The 27412-nt window shown below is 44.6% G+C and overlaps 1 protein-coding gene across 6 annotated transcripts in view; it reads right to left on the bottom strand.

Annotated features, from left to right (window-relative positions):
* Window positions 1-27412, bottom strand: part of IQCK (IQ motif containing K) — a 142047-nt gene that overhangs the window by 71746 nt on the left and 42889 nt on the right. For all 6 annotated transcript variants that reach the window (XR_009214144.1, XR_009214146.1, XR_009214148.1 and 3 more), the window contains exons 5-6: window positions 24132-24184; window positions 23920-23997 (exon numbers count right to left, since the gene is read on the bottom strand). Coding sequence is in view for 1 of the 6 variants with exons in the window: in XM_032157032.2 (XP_032012923.1) it covers window positions 23920-23997; window positions 24132-24184 (131 nt within the window). In the remaining 5 variants the exon portion in view is untranslated. The remainder of the gene's footprint in view (window positions 1-23919; window positions 23998-24131; window positions 24185-27412) is intronic.

Raw genomic sequence — 27412 nt, 5'->3', positions numbered from 1 at the left:
GGCCTGCCACAGACTGCAAAGCTAACTGGTAACGGTGCATGATTCTCCAGGATCCAAGGGTTTTATTTCCCTCCAAAAACTCTGACTTAAAAAAAGAAAAAGAAAAGCTTGATATAGTCTATTTGTTTGAATGAATGAGTGCTCTTTTGAATTTTTCCAGAACCAAAGAAATCAAAGCCACAAAGAACACAGAAGTTATCAGCAGTTGAGTGCAGTGCTGTTGCCAGGCTCTGGTTTTCTGGCTGGACAGGTCCTTTCTAAGAGACCAAGTAAAGGTGATTCTTCCATTTCTTCCTTTTTCTTTCCTTTCTTCCCTTCCCTTCCCCTCCCCTTCCCTTTTCTTTCCTTCCTTCTTTCCTTCCTTCCTTCCTTCCTCCCTCCCTCCCTCCCTTCTCTCTCTTTCTTTCTTGGTGATTCTTCCATTTCTTCCTTTTTCTTTCCTTTTTTTCTGTTCTTTCCCTTCTTTCTCTCTTTCTTTCGATGAAGTTTCACTCTGTCCCCCAGGCTAGAGTACAGTGGCATAATCTTGGCTCACTGCAATCTCTGCCTCCCAGGTTCAAGTGATCCTCCTGCCTCAGCCTCCTGAGGAGTGGGACTACAGGAGCACACCACAATGCCCGGCCGATTTTTGTATTTTTTGGTAGAGATGGGGTTTCACTGTGTTGGCCAGGTTGGTCTCGAACTCCTGAACTCAGGTGATCCGCCTACCTCTGCCCCCCAAAGTGCTGGGATTACAGGCATGAGCCACCATGCACAGCCTCCTTTACATTTTTTTAAGTAAATTTTCTTAAAACTGTAGAGACAGGGTCTCGCTATGTGGTCTCCAACTCTTGGCCTCAAGCAATCCTCCCATCTCGGCCTCCCAAAGCACTGGGATTACAGGCATGAGCCACCCGCCCAGCCCGGGCTCCCTGTTTTCCACATTAAATGTCTCTCCTCATCCACTGTCCTGATTCTCTATATCTCAGTTGTGTGACACCAACAAATCACATCCCTGAAGTAATTTCCCTTCACTAGTTAAAATTCAACAGCTTCTTCTGCACAGCAAAAGAAACTATCATCAGAGTAAACAGGCAACCTACAGAATGGGAGAAAATTTTTGCAACCTACTCATCTGACAAAGGGCTAATATCCAGAATCTACAATGAACTCAAACAAATTTACAAGAAAAAAACAAACAACCCCATCAAAAAGTGGGCAGAGGACATGAACAGACACTTCTCAAAAGAAGACATTTATGCAGCCAAAAAACACATGAAGAAATGCTCATCATCACTGGCCATCAGAGAAATGCAAATCAAAACCACAGTGAGATACCATCTCACACCAGTTAGAATGGCCATCATTAAAAAATCAGGAAACAACAGGTGCTGGAGAGGATGTGGAGAAATAGGAACACTTTTACACTGTTGGTGGGACTGTAAACTAGTTCAACCATTGTGGAAGTCAGTGTGGTGATTCCTCAGGGATCTCGAACTAGAAATACCATTTGACCCAGCCATCCCATTACTGGGTATATACCCAAAGGACTATAAATCATGCTGCTATAAAGACCCATGCACACGTATGTTTATTGTGGCACTATTCACAATAGCAAAGAGTTGGAACCAACCCAAATGTCCAACAACGATAGACTGGATTAAGAAAATGTGGCACATATACACCATGGAATACTATGCAGCCATAAAAAATGATGAGTTCGTGTCCTTTGTAGGGACATGGATGAAACTGGAAAACATCATTCTCAGTAAACTATCGCAAGGACAAAAAACCAAACACCGCATGTTGAACAATGAGAACTCATGGACACAGGAAGGGGAACATCACACTCCAGGGACTGTTGTGGGGTGGGGGGAGGGGGGAGGGACAGCATTAGGAGATACATAATTCAACAGCTTCTAGAGAGACCTTGGTGTTTATAAGGAGACCTTGGTGTGTTGGCAGTGAATTCATGGGAATGATGCTCTAATGCATTCTCACTGGCTGATATTTACTGAGAACTTTCTGGATCCCCTCCCAGTAGCCTTGCTCCTCATGCTCCGGACCTGTGGGTGTCACTGGTAGAGGGTCGTGACCGCAAGTTGTCCAGGTTCTTGGCGTTTTGAACAAAGAATTGTACAAAACGCCCAGCAAAGCAAAGAAAGAATGAAGCAACAAAAGAACGAAAGCAGGGATTTATTGAAAACGAAAGTACAAAAGTACACTCCACAGTGTGGGAGCGGACCCAAGCAGGGGCTCAAGGGCCAGGATACAGAATCTTCTTGGGTCCAAATACCCCCTAGAAGTTTCCCATTGGCCACTTCATGCTCACCTCATGTAAATGAAGTAAGTGGTAGCCAGCAATCAGTCTGATTGGTTGTAGAAAGCAGCCAACCAGAGGCTGAAGTGAAGTTACAACGTTATACTTCTATGCAAACAAAGACTCGGCCCGCAATCAGTCTGACTGGTTGCGGACAGCCAATTCCCCATCTGCTGCGCAGAAAATTTTGGGAGTTGAAAAGGGGGAAACCTCTGGTCCTTTTGTTACTTAGGCATGGAAAGTTAGGGTTTTCCTTTCAATTTAGCTCTGGGATGTCAGCGTGAGACAGCCTTAGGTTCCCTGCCTCCAGACCCTATTCTCCTGCCTCACTGGCACTTGGCAGCTCCTCAAATGTGCCTGCTTCTCCCATCTCAGGGCCTTTGCTAAAGTGCTTTCCTCTGCCTCCAGTATACCCCTAGCCAGGGGCACCCTGTAGAGAGGTCCTGGTTGTTCTCTGCTCAAGGGCACCCAGCAGATCGGCCAGAGGGTGCTAAAACCCAGCACATGCTCTGCTGCTGGGTGTGTGGCCACATCTACCCTAAGGTGAGGATATCTTTTCCTAATTTACTCAAATGCACCCTGGGGCTGGTGCAAGGCCTGACACCTCTTTTTCCTGGTTCCATCTTATTACTGCTTCTGATCTCCATTCAAATGTTATTGAGGCGGGGCGCCATGGCCCATGGGCCTGTAATTCCAGCACTTTGGAAGGCCGAGGCGGGTGGATCACCTGAGGTCAGAAGTTCGAGACCAACCTGGCCAAACATGGTGAAACCCCATCTCTACTAAAAGTACAAAATTTAGCCGGCCGTGGTGGTGTGTGCCTGTAATACCAGCTACTTGGGAGGGTGAGGCAGGACAATCGTTTGAACCTGTGAGGCAGAGGTTGCAGTGAGCCAAGATCGTGCCACTGCACTCCAGCCTGGGCAACAGAGCAAGACTCCATCTCAAAAATAAAAAAAAGTAATTGAAAAATGTCCTTTGATTACATCAGGGCCCCAGGAAGCTTCTGTGTAATTTTCCTTCCTGGTCCTTGGCCCAATTTGGAGATAGAAACCCTTGTAATTATCTAATTAATGCTCGAATCTTCTACTGGTCTGAAAGCTCCACAAGAGTAGACATTGGTCCTGTCTTTGCTCCTCTTGGTATCTCCAGCACTTAGGACAATGTTTGGCACATAGTAGGCACACTCAACAAATACTTGTGGAGTGAGTAGTTGCCTCTGTGCCCAGCTGTGCGTTAAGCATTTTCTACACGTGATTTTGTTAAATCCACACAACATGAAGAATGAGTTGTTATCCTTTGTTTAGAGTTGAAACAACTGAGGCATAGAGGAGTAAAGGGACTCTGTGTTCAAGGTCATTGAGCATTTCCAGCTGAGAATGCAAACTGCCCACGAAACAGTGGCCCAGAGAGAAGATGGGGCCAGCTTATAAGGTCAGTAGCATGGAAGTCAGGGTCTAGCAGCTGCTGAGTGTTAAGGAGAAGAAAACACAATCATTCGCTTCGAAGAAAAAAAAATGGGGGCAGGGAGGGTGCAGAATCATAGAAAACACTCTCTTTGTTGAACTTTACAGTAATAACTTGGCAGATATTCATTTATCTGAACCTCCGCAGGGAATCCTATGTCAGGAAGGCTAAACAGAGTAGTTTGTCACTTGTATTGGAGGGGAGATTTGATAGCGCCTTTCTGTTCAGCGGCAATTTTCCTGCTTTAAGTATGTTTTTCACAACTGATGTCATGAAATCCTCAAAGTAACAGTATTCCTGTTTCGGAACAGCAGCAGGAAAACAGAACTGCAAATCTCAGAACACAACAGGTGAGCCCAAACAAAGGGCTTTCACCAGTAATGAAACCCTGAACCGCTCTGCATCACAACGACATTTCCAAAAAGCAAAATGAGATTTCTAATAGGCCTACAATAAGCAGTAATAAGAGGCCACCTTTAGTGACATCCCTGCTTTCATAGCTAGATAATGGGGCGCTGTCTAGTTCCCAAACCAAGAATAAGTATGAGAAAGCCATGGTAAATCAGGCCAAATGAAAAGGACTTACTCTTCGAAGAGCAGTCCTGGGAATTATCAATCATTTCAGTGGGCCAGCTTGAAGGGAGAGAAGCCACGCCAGGCCCTTTCCTCTCTCTTAGAATCCGTGCAACTGGCTTAAGGTCAAATAAAAATAAAGAGGCGACTGCTCATCACCAGGGAACTAGGGAGGAGAGAGATGAACACGTCAATCACAGAAGGAGGCAGCTGAGGCCTTAAAGTGCTTAAATCAGACATCCCCAAAGCAGACGTTTTTGCATGTTCAGACGGGCACGACAGCACTGCTAGGTATGTTTCCAAGGAGAATTGTTATACTAGTAATGCTCATTTGTCATGTCCTCCTCCTCTTTTTCTCAAATGTGAATACATTTGAACTGTAAGAATCAATGCTGGCCGGGCGCAGTGGCTCCCGCCTGTAATCCCAGCGCTTTGGTAGGCTGAGGTGGGTGGATCACCTGAGGTCAGGAGTTCGTGACCAGCCTGGCCAATATGGTGAAAATCCATCTCTACTAAAAACAAAAATTAGCCAGGCGTGGTGGCGGGCACCTGTAACCCCAGCTACTCAGGAGGCTGAGGCAGGAGAATCGCTTGAACCCAGGAGGCAGAGGTTGCGGTGAGCTGAGATTGCACCACTGCACTCCAGCCTGCGCAACACAGTGAGACTCTGTCTCACCAAAAAAAAAAAAAAAAAAAAAAAGAAGAATCAATGCTATAATTCTGAGAAGAAACAAAAATTTATTTTTCTGATTGTGTTGTGTATATATAAATGTATGTGCACATGTGTGCAGATACACATGCTTCTTTCCCCTTTTTCAGATGCAAAGTAAAAGATTTGCAGGACATGAAGATACAGCATGCTAACAAAATACATAATAAGAAAATCTGAGACGTCAGTCTTGATCAATTTCTTCATCCAGTTCAAAGACAATTAGAGAGGTGTCATCAAAAATCACATTTAATCAGAATAAAGAAGAAAGGAAGAAAGCTTGCTTGAGATTGAAAATGAAATTTTGGAATCAAAATTCTATCCACTTTTCTTTCTCTCTTTCTCTTTTCTTTTTTTGACAGAGTCTTGCTCTGTCACCCAGGCTTCAGTGTAGTAGCATGATCATAGCTCACTGCAGCCTCAAATTCCTGGGCTCAAGCCATCCTCCCACCTCAGCCTCCTGAACAGCAGAGATTATAGGTACACACCACCATTCCCAGGTAATTTTTTTTTTGTATTTTTGTAGAGACAGGGTCTCACTGTGTTGCCCAGGTTGTGCCCAGGCTCTCCACTTTTCTTTTCTTTTTCTTTTTGAGATGGAGTCTCACTCTGTTGCCCAGGCTGGAGTGCAACGGTGCGATCTCGGCTCACTGCAACTTCCGCCTCCCAGGTTCAAGCAATTCTCCTGCCTCAGCCTCATGAGTAGCTGGGATTACAGGCGCCCACCACCATGCCCGGCCTTCCACTTTTCATTAACTAAGAGATTAAGTTGTTTTCTTGGAATATGAAAGCACAATCCAGATATAAGGCCATTTACAAAGATGGCACATGCTGTAAATCAATCATCATGAAGTTTTGCAATACACTAGTATTTGATAATGGCCACTTGTCACAGTCAGCAAAAGAGACCTTACCCAGTCCTCGCCTTCCATCTTAACTGGGTTCCCAAATGCTCTATATTGAGGCATCACATTTTTTTTTTTTTTTTTTTTTTTTAGACGGAGTCTCACTCTGTCACCCAGGCTGGAGTGCAGTGGGCACGATCTCGGCTCACTGCATCCTCTGCCTCCTGGGTTCAAGTAATTCTCCTTCCTCAGCCTCCCGAGTAGCTGGGATTACAGGCGCCTGCCACCACACCCAGCTAATTTTTTTATTTTTAGTAGAGATAGGGTTTCACCATATTGGCCAGGCTGGTCTCAAACTCCTGACCTCAAGTGATCCGCCTGCCTCAGCCTCCCAAGGTGCTGGGATTACAGGCGTGAGCCACCACGCCCTGCCGAGGCATCACACATTCTTGACTTACAAACTTAAAATATTTCTAAAAAGTACAACAGAGGTTATCTGGAATGGTACTCCCACACATATGGTGACTAGTCGTTAGGATGGAATCTCATAGGATTCTTCCAATTCCAGCCTTTTGTGAACACACGAATAGCTCCAAAACCCGCAGAGCATTACTCTCTGTAGCCTTAAAGCATATTTAGAAATCATGGTTACCGGGATATGATGTTGCTTTGGCCCCTTCACTAATCTCTACCCTGGGAGATCAACAAGCGGTTATTACTCCAGCATCAGGCTGAATCATTCTCCTAGTTACAGACAGAGCTGAGTTCCATTTTACCAACCCCATCACTGAAGCTGCATACGTGTCCAGATAGCAGAACTTGCCAAGCAGCAAAGTGCAAGACCACGTGCTCCCATGTGGGTTTCAGATATAACCATTTTTTTAAAAAACCAAGGCTGTGATACTTGATATTTCTTGATAAAATATGCCCAGATTGTGGTGTTATTTAATGTCTTTGTAACTGATTACACATTTTCTCTAGTGTGACTAAAGGAAAAATTTAAGGAGACCCACCTACTCCCTAGTCTCCCTCTCCCAGATTTAAAGGGTGGGCCCAGGCAAGGGGGATGTTCAGAAGAGCAGACCACCTACCGCCCACCCTTTTCAAACCTCTCACAGGGGATCTTCACCTTTTTTGTGTCACGGATCCCTTTATACTTTGGCGGTTTGGATTCCTTCTCACAATAATGTTTTTAGCAACATGAAAACAATAGGATTACCGCAAACCAATTATATTGAAATAAAGGTATCAAAATATTAAAACAAGAGCTGGTGACATGGTAATATATGTGCTTCTAAATTATGCAGTAAATAACAAGAGCTAATAGCAGGCCAATTAACTACTGTAATTTGAAAGGTGTGACAAGTGTAAATGGTATTTCTTGATCTCTGCAACAACTGTAATGTGACAGCAGAATATCTGTGATTGCTGTCAGGGACAAACTCACAGACACTATGGAAACTACTGAGGTTTGTTGTCCAAATTCATACTTAAAGGAGACGCTTGATTTAAGTGAGAGATTAGTGAAAATAAAGAAGGAATTTCCTTCCCCTTCCAAGTTCTGGGACCCCTGAATCATAGTTAGTTATGGCCGGAGCTGGGGAAAGATGGGTTTTATATCCAGTTGGAGACTGAAGACTAAAGATTTAAAAATAAACAAGATGGGCCAGGTGCAGTGGCTCATGCCTGTAATCCCAGCACTTAGAGAGGCCAAGGAGGGAGGATGGCTTGAGGTCAGAAGTTCAAGACCAGCCAGGGCAACACTGTCTCTATAAAAAACATAATAAATTTTTGGCCGGGCACAGTGGCTCACGCTTGTAATCCTAGCACTTTGGGAGGCAGAGGCGGGCAGATCACTTGAGGTCAGGAGTGCGAGACCAGCCTGGCCAACATAGTAAAACCCCATCTCTACTAAAAATACAAAAATTAGCCAGGCAAGGTAGCACATGCCTATAGTCCTAGCTACTTGGGAGGCTGAGGCAGGAGAATTGCTTGAACTTAGGAGGTGGAAGTTGCTGTGAGCCCGGAGTGCACCACTGCACTCCAGCTGGATGACAAAGCAAGACTCCATCTCAAATAAATAAATAAATAAATAAGGCCAGGCGCGATGGCTCATGCCTGTAAGATCCCAGCACTTTGGGAGGCTGAGACGGGCGGATCACGAGGTCAGGAGATCGAGACCATCCCAGCGCACACTGTGAAACCCCGTCTCTACTAAAAATACAAAAAATTAGCCGGGCGTGGTGGTGGATGCCTGTAGTCCCAGCTACGCGGAAGGCTGAGTCAGGAGAATGGTGTGAACCCGGGAGGCGGAGCTTGCAGTGAGCTGAGATCACACCACTGCACTCCAGCCTGGGCGACAGAGCGAGACTCCATCTCAAAAAATAAATAAAATAAATAAATAAATAAATAAATATTTAAAAAATACTTGTGATTTAAAAAAATAATGAGGATAAATCCTAATGGTGAAATGAGACGATCTAAAAAGAGTGACCAGAAAATTAGGGAATTTGGTCAAAAATTATTAAAGAGCTGCTATCCAGATGGCAGATGGAGTCAATATAATATGGTGTGGTGGTTAGTGGGAAAAAAGAAAAAACTTTTCATGTTTTTATTCCCAATAATTTGTGATTTTTCAGTGTACCCATTACATTTTCAAAGAGAACTGTTATTTCCCCTACTCTGTTTCAGTAAAGGGATCCCATTCAGCCAGTTGCTCAGGCCTGAAATCTCTGTTGCATTCTTGACTCCTCTCTCTCCCCAAACATCCAATCCATCAACAAGTCTTCTTGGTTCCAACCTCAAAACATGTCCCAAATCCAATTTATTTTACTTCCTCCTCTCCATGAGGGCATCATCTCTTCACTGTAGTCACCTCCCTGTATGCACTATTAGGTTGATTTCAGTCAATACCCCACCCAGATGCCGGACTGATCTTTTTAACAGATACACTGAAGGCTGGGTGTGGTGGCTCACATCTGTAATCCCAGCACTTTGGGAGGCTGAAGTAGGAGGACTGCTTGAGGGCAGGAGTTCGAGGCTGCAGTGAGCTATGATTGCACCACTGTACTCCAGCCTGGAATAGAGTGAGACCCTGACTCAAAAAAAAAATTGTGTGTGTTGTTTCAAGCACCAACTTTGTGGTAATTTCTTGCAGTAGCCCTGGGAAACTAATATACTAATTCCCATCTTATGATCCTTAACTTAATCACATATGCAAAGTCCCTTCTGCCATATAAGGGAACATATATATTTACAAGGTCTGGGAATTGGATGTGGACATCTTGAGGGCACTAAAAGGAAAAATCTTTGTTTCTCTACTCGCAAGACTTCTGACACCAAATGTGTGGGTTTTTCACGCTAAGCAATTCTCCAGCTCTCTGCAGATACCAACTGGGCATCCTACAATTTATTATTTATTTATTTATTTATTTTTTGAGATAGGGTCTCACTCTGTTGCCCAGGCAGGAGTGCAGTGGCATGCTAATGGCTCACTGCAGCCTCCACCTCCCAGGCCCAAGTGATCCTCTCCCCTCGGCCTCCAGAGTAGCTACGACTACAAGTGTGTGCCATCACATCCAGCTAATTTAAAAAATGTTTTGTAGAGATAGGGGTCTCACTATGTTGCCCAAGCTGGTTGCAAACTCCTGACCCTAAGCAATCCTCCCGCCTCGGCCTCCCAAAGTGCTGGGATTACAGGCACTATAATTTAATTTAACTCTGACACTAACTACCCACAGTTAGTGCAGACCCCACAGAAGGCCCATAGGGAGCCCACAGGATAAGGGCTTAGTCCCACAAGAATGCTCTCCACTACAGATGCCAGTCACAAGGAATGGGTCTCCAGGTTACTCATACTTCTGCCTGACTTGGCTACAAATTGGAGGCTCCCACAATCCCCTCCTCAAGTTCGATAATTTTCTACAACAGCTCATAGAACTCAGGGAAAACGCTTTACTAAATGGTGGGGCTAAGATTGGAGCCTAGATGTGCGTGCCACACTGCTTCGCACAGGGTCTCTGAACTAGTTCTTTCTTTTTTTGAGAGAGTCCCGCACTGTCACCCAGGCTGGAGTGCAATGGCACGATCTCAGCTCACTGCAACCTCCGCCTCCCGGGTTGAAGCAATTCTCCCACCTCAGCCTCCCAAGTAGCTGGGACTACAGGCGTGCACCACCACGCCCAGCTAATTTTTGCATTTTTTTAGTAGAGATGGGGTTTCACCACGTTGGCCAGACCGCTCTCGAACTCCTGACCTCAAGTCATCCGCCAGTCTCGGCTTCCCAAAGTGCTGGGATTACAGGCGTGAGCCACCGTGCCCAGCCCTGAACTGGTTCTTAAATAGCCATGGAGAAACAGCAGAAAGAAAGAACGGAAGCAGTACTGAGTGCCCCTGAGAAAGGGCCACCCATATGTCAAACCTCCAGCAAGAGGGAGGCGCTAGAGAATTTACACATCTCAGCACGTCCCAAATTCAGGAAACAGCTTTCCTTCCTCCCTCTATTTGAAGATGAATGTGAATATAAAAAGCAAAGATGATTTACTATCCTCTTGGGACTCTCTGGCCTCCGAAATTACTGACACAGAAATCTACTCTTCTATAAGACAAAATAAATTAAAAGGATTTTTTTTTCTATCAAGAGGGCATGACAGCAAATTATCTGCCGTGCCACCATTTAATTATAATCTTCAGTACGAAATGCAGTTTTTTTGTGCCACTCTGAAGGTAGGAGCATTTTCAGTTCCACTATCAGCCTCAGCACAAATAGATCATCATGCGACTGGAGCTTGTCCTCAAACGACACGGTGACACTTTTGTTTTCACCTCCGTTTTTGGTCACAAGATACCTTTCATCAACATGAACACATCATAGGTTCCCCCAGCCCTCTACCTTTTTTTTTGTTTCAAGGATAAAATTTAGCTGAAAAGACATTTCACCCAAAGCAACCTTTTCTTTTCAAAAACACAATCTTTGTTTCATTGAAGGTCTCAGTTTTAATGATGTCTTTCATGAGCCTTCCCTTCTGGGACATGAGACCAGAAAGGCAGTGGTGCACTTTTGCTCTTCGTGCTCATTTAGTTATTTATTTTTGCAAATGAATCTGACTGATTCTCAGCGCCATTCTTTTTGGCCAAAATAGAAATTTAAACTTTTTCTCTTCTTAATGTGCTAGAAAATAATTTCATTGCCTCTGATTGGCTGGTTGAGTCACGACTATATACTACAAAAGAGGATGGTGCTCGATTAATAAACAGGACTAAAGCCAACGGGAGATATGACATCATCTATCCCTGTTAAAAGGTAAGGACAAAAACACCCTCATCACACTTCAATTAGAGTACGTGAGAGATCGTTTTTTGTTTGTCTGTTTGTTTGTTTTTGAGACAGAGGCTCACTCTATCACTCAGGCTGGAGTGCAGTGGCACCATCTTGGCTCACTGCAACCTCCGCTTCTCAGGTTCCAGCGATTCTCCTGCCTCAGCCTCCCGAGTAGCTGGCGTATTACAGGCGTGCACCACAATGCCTGGGTAATTTTTTTGTATTCTTAGTAGAGACGGAGTTTCACCATGTTGGCCAGGATGGTCTCAAAGTCCTGATCTCAGGTATCTGCCCATCTTGGCCTCCCAAAGTGCTGGGATTCTAGGCGTGGCCACCGTGCCCGGGACATGGCATCTTTCAAGCTGTCTCACACAGCCAGGTTTCTCCCAGTCTCAGTACTGATCACTTTAAGGACCAGGTGACAGAAGGGGAAGTAGAACAGAGTAATTAGCCACACTCTTAACAGTGCACAGACTCTGCAGCCAGGTTGCCTATGTTCAAATCCTGCCTCCGCTATGCACTGGCTTGAGATCCTGGGCAAAGACTTAATTTCTCTCTGCCTCAGTTCTTTCTTAGAAATATGCGTGTGGGCCAGGTGCAGTGGCTCATGCCTGTAATCCCAGCACTTTGGGAGGCCGAGGCAGGTGGATCACCTGAAGTCAGGAGTTCAAGACCAGTCTGGCTAACACAGTGAAACCCCATCTCTACTAAAAATACAAAAATTAGTCAGGCATGGTGGTGGGTGCCTATAGCCCAGCTACCTGGGAGGCTAAGGCAGGAGAATTGCTTGAAATGGGGAGGCAGAGATTGCAGTGAGCCTAGATAGTGCCACTGCACTCTAGCCTGGATGACAGAGATAGACTCCTTCTCAAAAAAAAAAAAAAAAGAAAGAAAGAAAAAAGCCTGCCCAGAACAGCTAGTGTTCACCAATATCCACATGTTCCTTTATGTATCCCTGCCTCCCCTGCAACTGGCTTGAAGCCATGCTCTGTAAAGAGAGGTGAGAAGGTTAAGAACCTTCTAGACTAAGAAGGTTAAGAGCTGAGGGACCTCCTACATTCTTTTCTTCCTTTGTGTCAGTGACCTCAGAGGTAAGACGGCCGTCCAACCTACCACAGTCTTTTTGTGAGCAAGAAATAAGCTATTATTGGGTTAAACCACTGGTATTTTGGTATTGTTTATAACTGCAACCTAGCCTAGCCTAGCCTAGCCTAATACAATGGGGATACTATGATTTTCTACTTTGTAGGGTTGTGATGTAAGTTAAATTAGGTAATATTTGTAAAGTACCCAGAATAATATCCAAGTAAACACTATGTAAATGTTTGGTAGGTAGGTAGTTAAATATATAAATACGAAAACAGACAGACAGAAGGAAGTAGTTGCCTTATGAGCTGCTTATGTTATGAGGGGTACCCAAAATTGAAAACAGCTGAGGAAAGAGCTAAGTCACGTGTCCTATTTTATGCGTCACCTCTAGAGTAAAGTGGCAAGAATTGCTTGCATTTTAAAAAGTCTTCTTTTTTTTTTGATACGGAGTCTCTCACCCTGTCGCCCAGGCTGCAGTACAGTGGCGCAATCTCAGCTCACTGCAATCTCCGCCTCCCGGGTTCAAGTGATTCCCCTCCCTCAGCCTCCTGAGTAGCTGGGATTACAGGCATGCACCACCACGCCTGGCTAAGGTTTTGTATCTTTAGTAGAGATGGGGTTTCACCATGTTGGTCAGGCTGGTCTCGAACTCCTGACCTTGTGCTCCACCTGCCTTGGCCTCCCAAAGTGCTGGGATTACAGGCAAGGCGTAAGACACCGTGCCCGGCCTTAAACATTCTTATCCCTTTCCCTTTCTTCCCTTCTCTGTCTTTCTCTCTTCTTCCCAAAAGCATATCATTGAATTAGCATAAATTAAGTACACATACACTTCAATCCAACTATACACAGTATGTCTGTCCATGAAAACGGGAACCATGTTTGTCTGTTTCCACGTGTCATGTTTCCATGGCACATAGTAGGTGTTTCATAAATGGTAGCCAGCCCTCTTATGAATATACCTGCCCCATAATTTAAGAGCATATTTAAGCATTCAATAATTATTAGCTGGCTGGGCGCGGTGGCTCATGCCTGTAATCCCAGCACTTCGGAAGGCCAAGGAGGGTGGATTACTTGAGCTCAGGAGTTCCAGACCAGTCTGGGCAATGTGGTGAAATCTACAAAAAATTAGCCGGGCATGGTGGTACACGCCTGTAATCCTAGCTACTTGGGAGGCTGGCTTGAGCCCAAGAGGCAGAGGTTGCAGTGAGCCAAGATCGCATCACTGCACTCCAGTCCGAGCAACAGAGTAAGACCCTGTCTCAAAAAAAAAAAAAAATGTATTAGCTAAATAAATAATTCCCTTTAGCTGGAACATACCTGCTTGGTATATGTACCAATAATGAAATATAATAATAGTTGGCACTAGGATTCCTCTTAGGTGGGGAACTTCGTCCAGATGAAAGGCCATTTTTCAGATGGAAAAACTCAGGCTTGGAAGGATTAAGTCATCTTTGCCCAAAGTCACATAGCTGGAAGTGGTGGAGCTGAGTTTAGAATGCAGAGGTGTGATTCTACTGCTTCCAAGCTCCTAACCACCACACTACACTGCCACTTCTTTGACTTCTAGAACATTCCTACACTTCCTTTGGCAACTTTGGGATTTGACTCACTGCCATCTTCTTCAGCTGTCTCCTCCCAGTGTTCTCAGCTACTTCATTATCTATGCTGATGACCCCTGTAATACCATGACTTTGGGTCCACATGTTTCCAATGAACCCTACCTTCCTTCTGGGTCAGTCACCCAACAGAAAGGTCACATCTTAGAATGGTTCATCACTGAAGACTGTCACATATCAAGTTCCTGAATTCCTGATGTAACCATAAACTTTTCTCTCCTTCCATCTTTCCCACCTACTATTTACTTCTAATTATGTTGGGTTTTTTTGTTTTTACATGAGACCATGGTTTGGGAAGGTTATTGGTGTCCACCTGAAACAGGGGATCAACAAACGGTAGCTCATGGGCCAAATCTGGCCCACCACCTGTTTTTGTGAATAAAGTGTTATTGGAACACAGCCACACCCATTCATTCACATATGGTACATCTATGGCTGCTTTCATGACACAACTAGGGAGTTGAGTAGCTGAGAGACCGTCTGTGGCTTGCAAAGCCTAAAAGACTTAACTATCCTCTACAGAAAAGTTTGCTGACCCTTGACATAGAAAGCCATGTCCTTGTTCCCCAGGAACTCTGAGATTATCGGAGACTTGTTCTTTAGAACAAACCCAAGGCTCTGATCATGTTAATCCTCCTTCTCACTGTTTCTGGGGAAACTGGGTTTGGGTTTGGTGGGAGGGTTGGAGTTACCTGAGACTAACATAAGAGAATTGATTGGGAAGTTGTGCACATTCAGAGCCAGGTCTCTGGAGGGGTGACTGAGACCTTCTCAGCACCACAACACTTGTCAGTTGGGCTGCACCTGCCATCTCCTCTTTCCCCAGGGCCATTTTCCCTCAATGCCATTTGAGTTTCTCAGCATGATCATAGGAAAACTCAGTCCTCCATTGTCTGTCACTCCAGCCACCTCCAGTAGGGAATGGCCCCCAGCCCTCCTGGTTCATTGCCTTCCAGTAGATACCTCCTCGCCCAGGGCACATCTCCTACACTATCAAGTGCTCATAAGGAGCTTTGAACAATCTCATTTTAATGTTTTCTAAATTATTATTATTTTTTGAGACACGATCTCACTCTGTCACCCAGGCTGGATTGCAGCAGCACAACCACAGCTCACTGCAGCCTAAACCTCTGGGGCTCAAGTGATACTCCCACCTCAGCCTCCTGAGTAGCTGGGACCACAGGTGAGCACCACCATGATCTGATTTTTGATTTTTTATAGAGATGGAGTCTCACTATGTTTCCCAGGCTGGTCCAAACTCCTGGGCTCAAGCAATCCTTCTGCCTCAGCCTCCCAAAGTGCTGGGAGGCATGAGCCACTGCATCTAGCCCTAATCTCATTTAAAAAAATTTTTGTTATGTAAATTTTAAAAGCTATACAAAAGTAGACAGAAAAAATTAAAAGGAGTCCATGTCTCCATCAACCAGCTTCAATTATACTGTTCTCCATGTCAGTTAATGGTAGCTTCCCTCCCTCCCTCACCCCTGTCCATAGAATATGTAATTTCATATATAAATATTTTGGCATGTTTCTCTGAAAAGTACTAACTTTTTAATCATGACTATGAAATTAGTATTCTCTTCATCATATCTTAAATAATAACTTTTTTATTTCATCAACTATTAAGTGTTCAAATTTTCAGTTGTCTCCAATATTTTATATCGCTTCTTTGAATTGGGATCCAATTAAGATCCACACATTGGAATCTTTAAAAACAAATTGTCTTGATTCTAAGATGGACCCCATTACCCTCATCTTAGTGTTTCTGAGTTTGGTATGTTTCTTACTTTCAATGTGAACACCTAATGTAGGGTTTCTTTCTCTTCCTGAAAACTGGTTGCTAAAGCGTTAACGTAATTCAGAAAATATGGTAATTTATGATTTAAAAATGTAAGACATTCTTTAAAAAGGAAACAATGCTTTCACTTGTACCTACGATCCCCTGGGCCCAGTCTAGACCTTTTACTAGATTAGCTTTGCCAGTCTTCAACCCTGATTTTATCAACCATCTGTTCTCCACCCTCTTTCCAGAGCTGTGGAGGGTTGCTGGAGACAATCACATAAGCAGGCTGTTTATATGCACCACAAATTCAGGCCATCAGCTGGGCCATCCCTATTTATCCCTTGTTGATTCCCTGTCGGTTTCACCACAGCAGCTGTTGCAACCCCCTCCCCTCCTCCATAAACCTCTGCCTCCCTCTCAGCAGATGCCTTCACACCTACATGAATGTGAACATTAGTGACAGCACCCACCATGAACTTTCTCAGTGCTTCTCCCTCCACCTCAAATTTTCTCTCACTCTTAGCTCTGGTCTCAGAGGAATACTTACACATTTTTTTATGTCTATATACATATGGAGATACATAGAAAAGTATCTGAAAAGTTCACCAAAATGTCAACAATGGTTATATCTGGGAGGCCGGCTCTTCGGTGATCTGTGCATTTTTTTTTTTTATTTTTCTGTTTTGTTTGAATTTTTTCACTCAGCATGTATCATTTTTATTATACAAAACCTGGAATACTATTTTAAAATGTAAGCAATCTTCAGCAAAATGTAGGTGATCTCTAAGAGAAAGGGACTTTAAATTTCTCCACATTCTCCATTACCCTTTGTGGTAGGCAGAATTTCGGTCCTAAAGATGTCTGCATCAAAATTCCCAGAAACTGGTCGGGCATGGTGGCTTAAAACTGTAATCCCAGCATTTTGGGAGGCCAAGGCAGGCAGATTGCTTGAGCTCAGGAGTTTGAGACCCACCTGGGCAACATGCCAAAACACTGTTTCTACCAAAAATACAAAAATTAGTTGGGCATGATGGCATGCACCTGTAGCCTTAGCTACTCAGGAGGCTGAGGTGGGAGGACGGCTTGAGTCCAGGAAGTCAAGGCTGCAGTGAGCTGTGATTGTGCCACTGCAGTTCAGCCTGGGCAACAGAGGGAGACCCTGTCACCCTCTCATCCCTCCCAAAAAATTCCCAGAACCTGTGAATATTTACCTGACAATGGCAAAAGAAACTTTGCAGATGCAATTAAGTCAAGGATTTTGCAATGGGAAGGTTATCCTGAATTATCTAGGTGAGCTAATGTAATCACAGGAGTCCTTAAAAGTGGAAGATGGAGGCAAAAGAGAGTCAGAGAGGCCAGGAGAGATGGCTCACACCTGTAATCCCAACACTTTAGGAGGCTGAGGCAGGTGGATCACTTGAGGCCAGGAGTTTGAGTCCAGCCTGGCCAACATGATGAGACCCTGTCTCTACTAAAAATACAAAAATTAGTTTGAGTCCAGCCTGGCCAACATGATGAGACCCTGTCTCTACTAAAAATACAAAAATTAGTCAGGCATGGTGGCGCATGCCTGTAATCCCAGCTACTTGGGAGGGTGAGGCAGGAGAATCACTTGAACCTGGGAGGCAGAGGTTGCAGTGAGCCGAGATTTCACAGCTGCACTCCACCCTGGGTGACAGAGTTAGACCCTGTCACCCCCCCACCCCCCAAAAAAAGAGAGTCAGAGAGATATGACTAAGAAAGAGGGTCAGACAGATGCAACATTGTTGGCTTTGAAGAGGAATGCAGGGGCCACTAGCCAAGAAATGCAGGCAGTTTCTAGAAGCTTGAAAAGGCAGGGAAACATTTTCCCCTAGAAACTCCAGAAAAGAATTAGGCTCTGCCAACACCTTGATTTTACCCCAGTGAAATCCAAGTCAATCTTTGGATCTCCTGAACGGTACAGTAATAAATTTGTGTTGTTTTAAACTTATCAGTTCTGGGGTGATTTGTAACAGCAGCAATAGAAAATAAACACACCCCTATTTCTCGTTGCCAGTCATTTAAAATCAACATAGACTCTAAGTTGAAACAAGTCATCGTTACACTGCCAACCACATGACTTAGAGTAAGTGCCATTCATTGAACTTCTGGAATCAACTCTGGGCTACCCCTCGGTTCAGCCCTTGTCCATCTTGACTTAATCCACACATTCGATGTGGGGCTCTTGATTCCCAAACCGTTTCTCTTCATATCCTACTTGTAAGCTTTAGGCCAACGTTTCTGGCATGGATATCCTAGAAGCACCTCAATCTAAATGTGCCCCAGACAGGAAACATCATTTTACCCTTGCACTTCCTCTTCTGGCTGGGTCTCTTGGCTTCCATTATGGGCCGCCCACATACCCAGGAGCAAATCTCACCATTTCAGGCACACCCCTTCTCTACCTCTAAATTTATCCTGTGTCATCCATCCATTCTACCCATCCCACGTCCCCCTTTTACCACTAACATGGCCCTAACTCAATACCTTATGGCTATAAAGACAGTCTTGGTACTAGTAGCCCCAACTCCAGGCTCTCCCCAATCTCAGATGTCCTGTGCACTGTCTCAGGAATTATCTTTCCAAAACAGCCTAATCCCATTTCACCTCTGCAGAAAAGCCTTTGAATGATCTCTTGCTTATGGAATAATGCCCTAACTTCTTTCTTTTACTGAAAACCATAATCCACCCCCTAACTGCCTTCTAGCCGTAGCTTCCATCTCATCCCTATGTCCTCACACACTCCAGGAGCTAGCGATGCTGGTTTCCTGTGACTGGACCAAATCTGGTCTCTTCTCTCATCTTTGGGTCTTTGGCCTGGAATGTCACAATGTCCACCAATGGCAATAAGCCACTATTCACCATTTAGTAAGCCACATGTTATTACAGGTTGGGCTTGTTCACGATCCCATTTGTAGCTGTATCACTGCATCTTCACAACCACCACATTTATCAATAAGGAACTGGAGGCCTAGAGACAGACATGCTATGATGCTTTCAAAATAAATATGTCCACACATTCTTTGATACTCCTCCCTCCCCAAGGTAGAGCTTAATTATTAAACCTCGAATGTGGAACTTGGTGACCTGCTTCTAATAGCATGTGATGGAAATGGAGGTATTTGACTTCCAAGACTAGGTCATAAAAGGTACCATGCTTCCTTCTTGTGCCCAAATCTTTCACTCTGAAGGAGGCTAGTCACCATGTTACGAGGATACTCAAGCAGACCATGGAAAGACCCAGATGGGGGAAAATTTAAAGCCTCCAAACAACAACCAGCACCATGTCTGTGCACCATCTTAAAAGCAGAACCTCCAGCCCCAGTTGGGCCTTCGGATGACTGCACCCCCAGTGACATCTTGACTACAACCTCATGGGAGACTCTGAACCACGAACACCCAGCTAAGCTGCTACCAAATTCCTGACCCAGAGAAACTATAGGATAATATTTATGACTTTAAGCCACTACATTTTGGGGCAATTTGTTACACAGTAATAGATAAACACTTGCCCAAGATCATAGGATCAGTAAGTGGTGGAGATATGTTTTTTTGTGTGTTTTTTTTTTTTTTGAGACGGAGTCTCACTCTGTCACCCAGGCTGGAGTGCGGTGGTGCGAACTCGGCTCACTGCAACCTCTGCCTCCTGGGTTCAAATGATTCTCCTGCCTCAGCCTTCCGAGTAGCTGGGATTACAGATGCACACCACCACGCCCAGCTAATTTTTGTATATTTAGTAGAGACAGGGTTTTGCCATGTTGGCCAGGCTAGTCTCAAACTCTTGACTTCAGGTGATCTGCCTGCCTCAGCCTCCCAAAGTGCTGAGATTACAGGTGTCAGCCACTGCCCCCAGCCAGTGGTGGAGATTTGAATACTGGTTTATCTATCCCAAAAGCTCAGGGTCTTAATTCTGCCTGAAGTACTACTGTAGTTTATATTTCACTTCCTTTAAAAAGCCTTGACAGAGTCTCCCCCTCGAAAGTTATCTTCCTCCAATCTGTATCATTAAGCCGTACTCAAAATGTCCATCCATAATACTCGTATAATCACCTTATTTGTCAAAAACCCATCTCACTTCATGGACTTTCCAGCTGTGGGCTCTCAGCTTTAGTACCTACATCCTAGTGTTGTTGTGAAGATTAAATGAGATGGTATGTATCAAAGCTCTTAGTGAAGCAATGGCTCAATTATACTATTTATTAGTTCCTGGATGCAGTACTTTTTCTGTCCTATGGATGGAAAAACTCTTAATCCTGGCTATATATTAGAATTACCTAGGAAGCTTTAAACAAAAAAAAAAAGCAAAAAAACAATGTCCAGGCTATAACTGAAGATTATGATTTAATCAATCTGGGTGAAGTTAGGTACCAATATTTTTCCAAAGTTCCCTGGGTGATTTTATTTTATTTATTTATTTGTTTATTTATTTATTGAGATGGAGTCTCGCTCTGTCACCCAGGCTGGAGTGCAGTGGTACCACTGATACAGGAGTGCTGGGAAGGGAAGAAGGGGGTAGGGGAAGTGCTCCGTAGAGAAGGGCATGGTCCCTGGCAAGGGCTCCACCCCCAGGGACCTAGATGAGAACAGGCATTTCCTGCCAAATGTTGCATTTCCCAAGACCACCCTGGCTTGCCACACCCCCCATCCTGGGCATATAAAAGCCCAAGACCCTAGCGGGCAGACACCCAGGCAGCCAAACGTCGAGAGGAGCATGTCAGTGGAAAAAGATACAAGCAGCTGCTCATGGAGAGGATGTTGAGAGGAGCACGCCAGCAGAAGAGCACACGGATAGGCACAGGCACCTGGCAGGACGAAGCTGAGTTTGGCCAGGGCAGTTAGTTGGAGGAGAGCTGTGGCCACGGAGCAGCCCAACTCCATGGGAAAAACCATGGTGCCCTTCTGGCTCCTCCATCGGCTGAGAGCTACTTCCACTCAATAAAACTTCGCACTCATTCTCCAAGCCCACGTGTGATCTGATTCCTCCGGTACACAAAGGCAAGAACCTGGGATACAGAAATCCCTCTGTCCTTGCAACAAGGTAGAGGGTGAATTGAGCTGGTTAACACAAACCGCCTATAGATGGCAAACTAGGAGAGCACCCGGTAACATATGCCCACTGGGGCTTCAGCTGTAAATTCACCTATAGACACCGCCATCGGGGGAGAGTCCCACAACCTGCCTGTCTGTATGCTCCCCTAGAGGTTTGAGCAGCAGGGCACTGAAGAAGCGAGCCACATCCCCCTGTTGCACACCCTGCGAGGGGGACAAGGTAACTTTTCCCGTTTCACCTTCTTGGCTCACTGCAACCTCTGCCTCCTGGATTCAAGCAGTTCTCCTGCCTCAGCCTCCCAAGTAGCTGAGATTACAGGCATGTGCCACCACACCTGGCAAATTTTTGTATTTTTAGTGGAGATGGGGTTTTACTGCATTGGCCAGGCTAGTCTCGAACTCCTGACCTCAAGTGATCTACCCACCTCGGCCTCCCAAAGTGTTGGCTTAAAGTTTTGAAACTACTGGACTAAATCAGAGGTTCTCAACCAGAGGCAGTTTTGCCTCGTTCCCCTTGGGGACATACGCTAGTGTCTGGAGATATTCTTGATTGTCACAACTGTAGGAGGGTGCTACTGGCATCTAGTGGGTGGAGGCCAGAGATGCTGCAAAACATCCTACAATGCACAGGTCAGCTCCTTACAGCAAAGAATTATCCAGTCCTAAATGTCAATAGTGCCAAGATTGAGACAACCTGGATTGGATATTTCCCAGCTCCCACCCTTGTTCTCCTTAAGAACTTTGGTTCCTACTTGCTTCTCTGACTATTCCTACTTCAGACAAGAAGAATGTAGCATTCGAGTTCTTGCCTTGGACCAAATCTGGGCACCAACCAGCTTGGCCGCTGCCCCAGCTGGGCTGGCTCCAGGCCCACCAGGAAGGGCACGTGGATGGTCTCATGCTTCCCCGCTTCCCTTTAATGCTTTGTTAACATTTGAATTACAACACTCACTACAGAAACTACAGCAAGTTGTAAACATGTCTCCCTCACCCCAAGGGCCAGGGCCATACTTTATTCATCTCTGTTTTTTCCACAGCACCAAGCTCTGTGCAGTTGAACTGGGTAGGTGTTCAATAGATATTCATTGCATCAAATAGATTAATATCACTTTAATTTTTATCACGCATCTGGGCATCTCTTTGAAAGGTCATGGATGTAGAGAATACAAATGCCAGTTAAAGCAAGAGCTCTTGTGTTTCTGTTCCTGTGGAGTGCAGCTGAAATGACCGCTACTGCTCCTTTACAGTATATTTACATGAGCTTCCTGTGGACATCAGCGTCATTTAAAATTAAGGTATTTGTATAATAAATAAATCTAAGAGGATTCTTATTAGAGAAGTTATCTTATTTTTAAGATTATTTTTCATTGGTTATTACAAATGGAAAAATATTTTATTTTCAAGGCAAAGCAGCAACCTGGAGAATGATACTCAAAGAAGCTTGTCTTAGAAAAATATATGCAAATCAATAAATTTTGGACTATACATTTCATAGCAGATAAAATCAGGCACAGGTTTAAAAGCTAAATAAGAAACAAGGTTTTCCAATGTTTCTCTCCTTTCAGTGTGTAATCTTAGATTTTTTAAAAAAAAACTGGTTAATATCTGGGGTTTTTTAAATTCTCAAAATTGCCAAAGTCAGCCAAGGGTCTATTCATCTTGGCATTCTCAAAGAGGGCAGATTTAAGCAAAATACGTGACAACTGAGAGCCGAGACTCTAAATTTTTTTTTTGAGACAGTCTCACTCTGTCCCCCAGGCTGGAGTACAGTGGTGCGATCTCGGCTCACTGCAACCTCTACCACCCGGGTTCAAGTGATACTCCTGCCTCAGCCTCCCGAGTAGCTGGGATTACAGGCATGTGCCACCATGCCCAGCTAATTTTTGTATTTTTAGTAGAGACGGGGTTTTGTCACGTTGGCCACGCTGGTCTCGAACTCCTGACCTCAAGTGATCTGCCTGCTTCGGCTTTCCAAAGTGTTGGGATTACAGGCATAAGCCACCATGCCCGGCCAGATATAAACTGATTTTTTTTTTTTTTTTTTTGAGACGCAGTCTTGCTCTGTCACCCAGGCTGAGTGCAGTGGCACCATCCTGGCTCACTGCCAGCTCCGCCTCCTGGGTTCACGCCATTCTCCTGCCTCAGCTTCCTGAGTCGCTGGGACTATAGGCGCCCGCCACAACGCTCGACTAATTTTTTGTATTTTTAGTAGAGACGGTGTTTCACCATGTTAGCCAGGATGGTCTCAATCTCCTGACCTCGTGATCCGCCGGGCGCGGGGGCTCATGCCTGTAATCCCAGCACTTTGGGAGGCCGAGGCGGGCGGATCACGAGGTCAGGAGATCGAGACCATCCTGGCTAACACGGTGAAACCCTGTCTCTAATAAAAATACAAAAAAAAAAAATTAGCTGGGCGTGGTGGCAGGCGCCTGTAGTCCTAGTTACTCGGGAGGCTGAGACAGGAAAATGGCATGAACCCGGGAGGCGGAGCTTGCAGTGGGCCGAGATCGCGCCACTGCACTCCAGCCTGGGCAACAGAGCAGACTCCATCTCAAAAAAAAAAAAAAAAAAGAAATTAAAGGAATAAAAGAATGGCTACTCCATAGACAGAGTAGCATAAACTGATTTTATATAGCTAAATAACTAAGAGGTCTGGAAGGCTGCACTGTAGACTGAAGTGATTACTTCAATGTGGGGAGGAAACCCGTATTAGAATGGTCAAAGAGTTTTAATTTTATCTGTCATGTTCTTTATTATATTATAAATGGTGAATTGATGCAGGTAACTTATTATTTAAGCTTTTTTAGTATTTTCTAAGTATTTAGAAAAGCTTAGTCATATTTGCTGAGACATAATTACATTCAGAGAGAGAGAAAAAAATGAAGGGAATGGAGGGATAAATTACTTAGGATAATAATTTTTTTTAAGTTTTCTATTTTATTTCTGGAGTGCTTCTTGAATGAAATTACTGGCCTGATTAGGATAAGGTTAGCCTAGGCTAAGAATAACTAGAGACAGGAGTCACAAATACGACTGGCCCAAAGTCCTGGATGGATCACATCAGTTTGTTCTCTTAGATTGAAGAAAACTATTATTAATGCAATCTTAAATTAGGAATAAATTATTCAAAGCCTTGTGTCATACTCACTGTTGCTTTAGCCACTCCTCCACAAACGGAATGGAGAAAAATTCTGTGAATGGCTCCCCTGCCCTCTTTGGATTTTGGCTGGTCACGATGCCATATGTTTGATTGACAAGAAAACAATAAGCAAGAATTCAAGTCAGTTGTTGCTATTCTGCTTGCAAATTAACACGACTGAATTCTTAGGATCACTGAATAGTCAGACATGAACAACTTACTTGTATAACCACTCGGTCAGAAAATCACAGGCAATGAATTTGGTTCTTTTCCTCTAAAGAGAGAAGAGAATTAAATTACAGCTGACCCTGAAACAATATGGATTTGAACTGCACAGGTCTACTTATACATGACTTTTTTCAATAAAACTTAACACCGGCTGGGCATGGTGGCTCACACCTGTAATCCCAGCACTTTGGGAGGCCGAGGCAGGTGGATCACTTGAGGTCAGGAGTTCGAGACCAGCCTGGCCAACACAGTGAAACCCCGTCCTTACTAAAAATACAAAAATTAGCCAGGCGTGGTGGTGGGCACCTGTAGTCCCAGCTACTCAGGAGGCTGAGGCAGGAGAATTGCTTGAACCTGGGAGGTGGAGGTTGCAGTGAGCTGAGATCGTACCACTGCACTCCAGCCTGGGCAACAGGGTGAGACTGCCTCACACACAAAAAAAGAAACTTAACACCAAGTGTGACTGCCTCTCCTGCCTCCCCTTCCACCTCTACCACCCCTGAGACGGCAGGACCAATCCTTCCTCTTCCTCCTTCTTCTCAGCCTACTAAACCTGAAGATGAGGAAGAAGACCTTTATGATGATCCACTTCCATTTAATGACTAGTAAATACATTTTTTCTTTTCTATAATTTTGTTAATAAATTTTCTTTTGCTACCTTACTTATAAGAATACAGGATGTAATACATAAAACATACAAAATTTGTGTTACTGGTAAGTCAACAGTAGGCTATTAGTAGTTAAGTTTTGAGAATATAATACATATATAAAATTTGTGTGACTGGTAAGTCAACAGTAGGCTATTAGTAGTTAAGTTTTGAGGGAGTCAAAAGTTTTATGTGGATTTTCTTTCTTTCTTTTTGTGACAGGGCCTCATTCTATCATCCAGGCTGGACTGCAGTGGCGTGATCTCAGCTCACTGCAACTTCTGCCTCCTGAGCTCAAGTGATCCTTCCACCTCAGCCTCCCCAGTACCTGAGACTACAGGCACACACGACCATGCCTGGCTAATTTTTGTATTTTTTGTAGAGATGGGGTTTCATCATGTTGCCCAGGCTGGTCTCGAACTCCTAAGCTCAAGCAGTCTGCCCTGCCTCGGCCTCCCAAAGTGCTGGGATTAAAGGGGTGCGCCACTGTGCCCGGTCAAAGTTATAAGTGGATTTTTGACTGCACGGGGGTTTGGCATCTGTATCGTTTAGGAGTCAACTGTATATTCTTACCTTGCCCACATGCCTGAGTAGGAAAAAGGAAGGGAGGTTAATTGATTGCTTGTGTTAGATGAAATACGCATGAATTCTTTATGAGATTTATAAGAACATCAACAAACAGTAACTTGGGCAAAGAATTCCAAAGACATTTCTTTAGTCCTCTTTCAATAAGCACATTTTCTGACATTAGGTACTAATAAAAGACAGTGTTCGTATCAGGGCTTATTACACGCTTTTGGAATTGAAGGATTTTGTTATTTAAATTTAGACTGCTTCTTTTTTATGAGTAATTGTATATATTGCTTTACCCCAAATCCACTCAAATCCTCCGAGCAGCAGTCCTTCAGGTCTGAGTGCCACCTTCACGAGAAACCCCGCACACAGGTGCTGCCAGCAGTGTGGCTGACCCTGCTAGCTCTCCACCCAAAGTCCACTCTCCACTTCAATCTTATTAACAGAAACTTGATTGCTTCCAAATGGCAATCAGCTCAGCCAAAGATCTACATTTTCCAGGCTCCCATGTAGCAAGGGACAGCTACGTCATACAGTTCTGCCCGATGAGCTAAAACCAGACATATTCTAGGGACCTCTGAGAAAATTCTGCTTTCCTGATTTCTGTTGCCCCTTCTTCCTTGAAGTTTCGTTTCACTTCTTCCAGGCTGGAACACAGATGTGGGGCTGGAAGTGGAGCAGCCCCTTTTAGCCATGAAACCCAAAGCCACATGCTAAGGATGGTAAAGCAGGGGATAGAAAGAGCCTGTGTCTTTGCTGACTTCCTTAAGCCACGGCACCAGCCTGGGCCTGCCCTACTCTGGACATCTAAATGTGTAAGGAGAAATAAACTTCATTCGTTTTATTACCACCGTTCTTGAGTTTTCAATACAGGCAGCTGAATGCAGCCCCTAAGGGACAGATACCTAGTAAGCCACAAGGGAAAAGACATCCCAGAGTAATGGGGAGAAGATAAGCTGAGCCTGCCAATGGGGTGGAGCACCAGATATCCTGTCTTCTATTTCCATTTCAAGTTTGTTCTTGTAACCCAAAGAATACCAGTAAACTTCTTTTAGAGAATTGTTATGGAAATCGGGTGATAAAATCTCTGTGTCTTCTTTTAAAATAGCAGGAGCTAAGAATCAAGTCAGTCTAGAGGTGTTGGTTGCCATGTGGAGAGATCCTTCCCAAGAAGAAAGGTGCTACGAAGTGTCCTGGAAATCCTCTTTGCCCCTCCAGATCCACCCTCCCTACCCTGCTCTGTGCCTCAGGAAGCTGCTCTTCATGGTTCACATCAACCAGGCTCCTGTACCCTCCAGATGGGTCCATCCTATGGGAGGTACCAGCAGGAGACCAGAGAGATGAAGGAGGGAAAGAAAATTAGGGGTTGAATTGTATCACCCCAAAATTCATATGGTGAAGTATAACCCCTTTGGAATGTAACCTTATTGGAAATGTCAGAGGCATGTGAACCAGAGCAACTCCATCTTGAATAGGGGCTGGGTAAAATGAGGCTGAGACCTACTGGGCTGCATTCCCAGACGGTTAAGGCATTCCAAGTCACAGGATCAGATAGGAGGTTGGCACAAGATACAGGTCACAAAGACCTTGCTGATGAAACAGTTGCAGTAAAGAAGCCAGCCAAAGCGCACCAAAACCAAGATGGCGACAAGAGTGACCTCTGGGCATCCTCACTGCTACACTCCCAGCAGCGCCACGACAGTTTACAAATGCCATGGCAACATCAGAAAGTTACCCTATATCATCTAAACAGGGGAGGCATGAATAATCCACCCTTGCTTAGCATACACTCAAGAAATAACCATAAAAATGGGCAACCAGCAGCCCTCGGGGCTGCTCTGTTTATGGAGTGGGCATTCTTTTATTCCTGTACTTTCCTAATAAACTTGCTTTCACTTTACAGACTCGCCCTGAATTTCTTCTTGCACAAGATCCAAGAACTCTCTTGGGGTCTGGATCAGGACCCCTTTCCTGTAACATACCCTCCAGATCAGTCCAGCCAACGAGAGATACCAGTAGGAGATCAGAGAAATGGAGAAGGGAAAGGCAGAGTG

This window comes from Hylobates moloch, unplaced genomic scaffold (genome assembly GCF_009828535.3).
Source record: "Hylobates moloch isolate HMO894 unplaced genomic scaffold, HMol_V3 SCAFFOLD_6, whole genome shotgun sequence".
Taxonomy (NCBI): domain Eukaryota; kingdom Metazoa; phylum Chordata; class Mammalia; order Primates; family Hylobatidae; genus Hylobates; species Hylobates moloch.
This window is presented reverse-complemented; position numbering and strand designations above follow the sequence as displayed.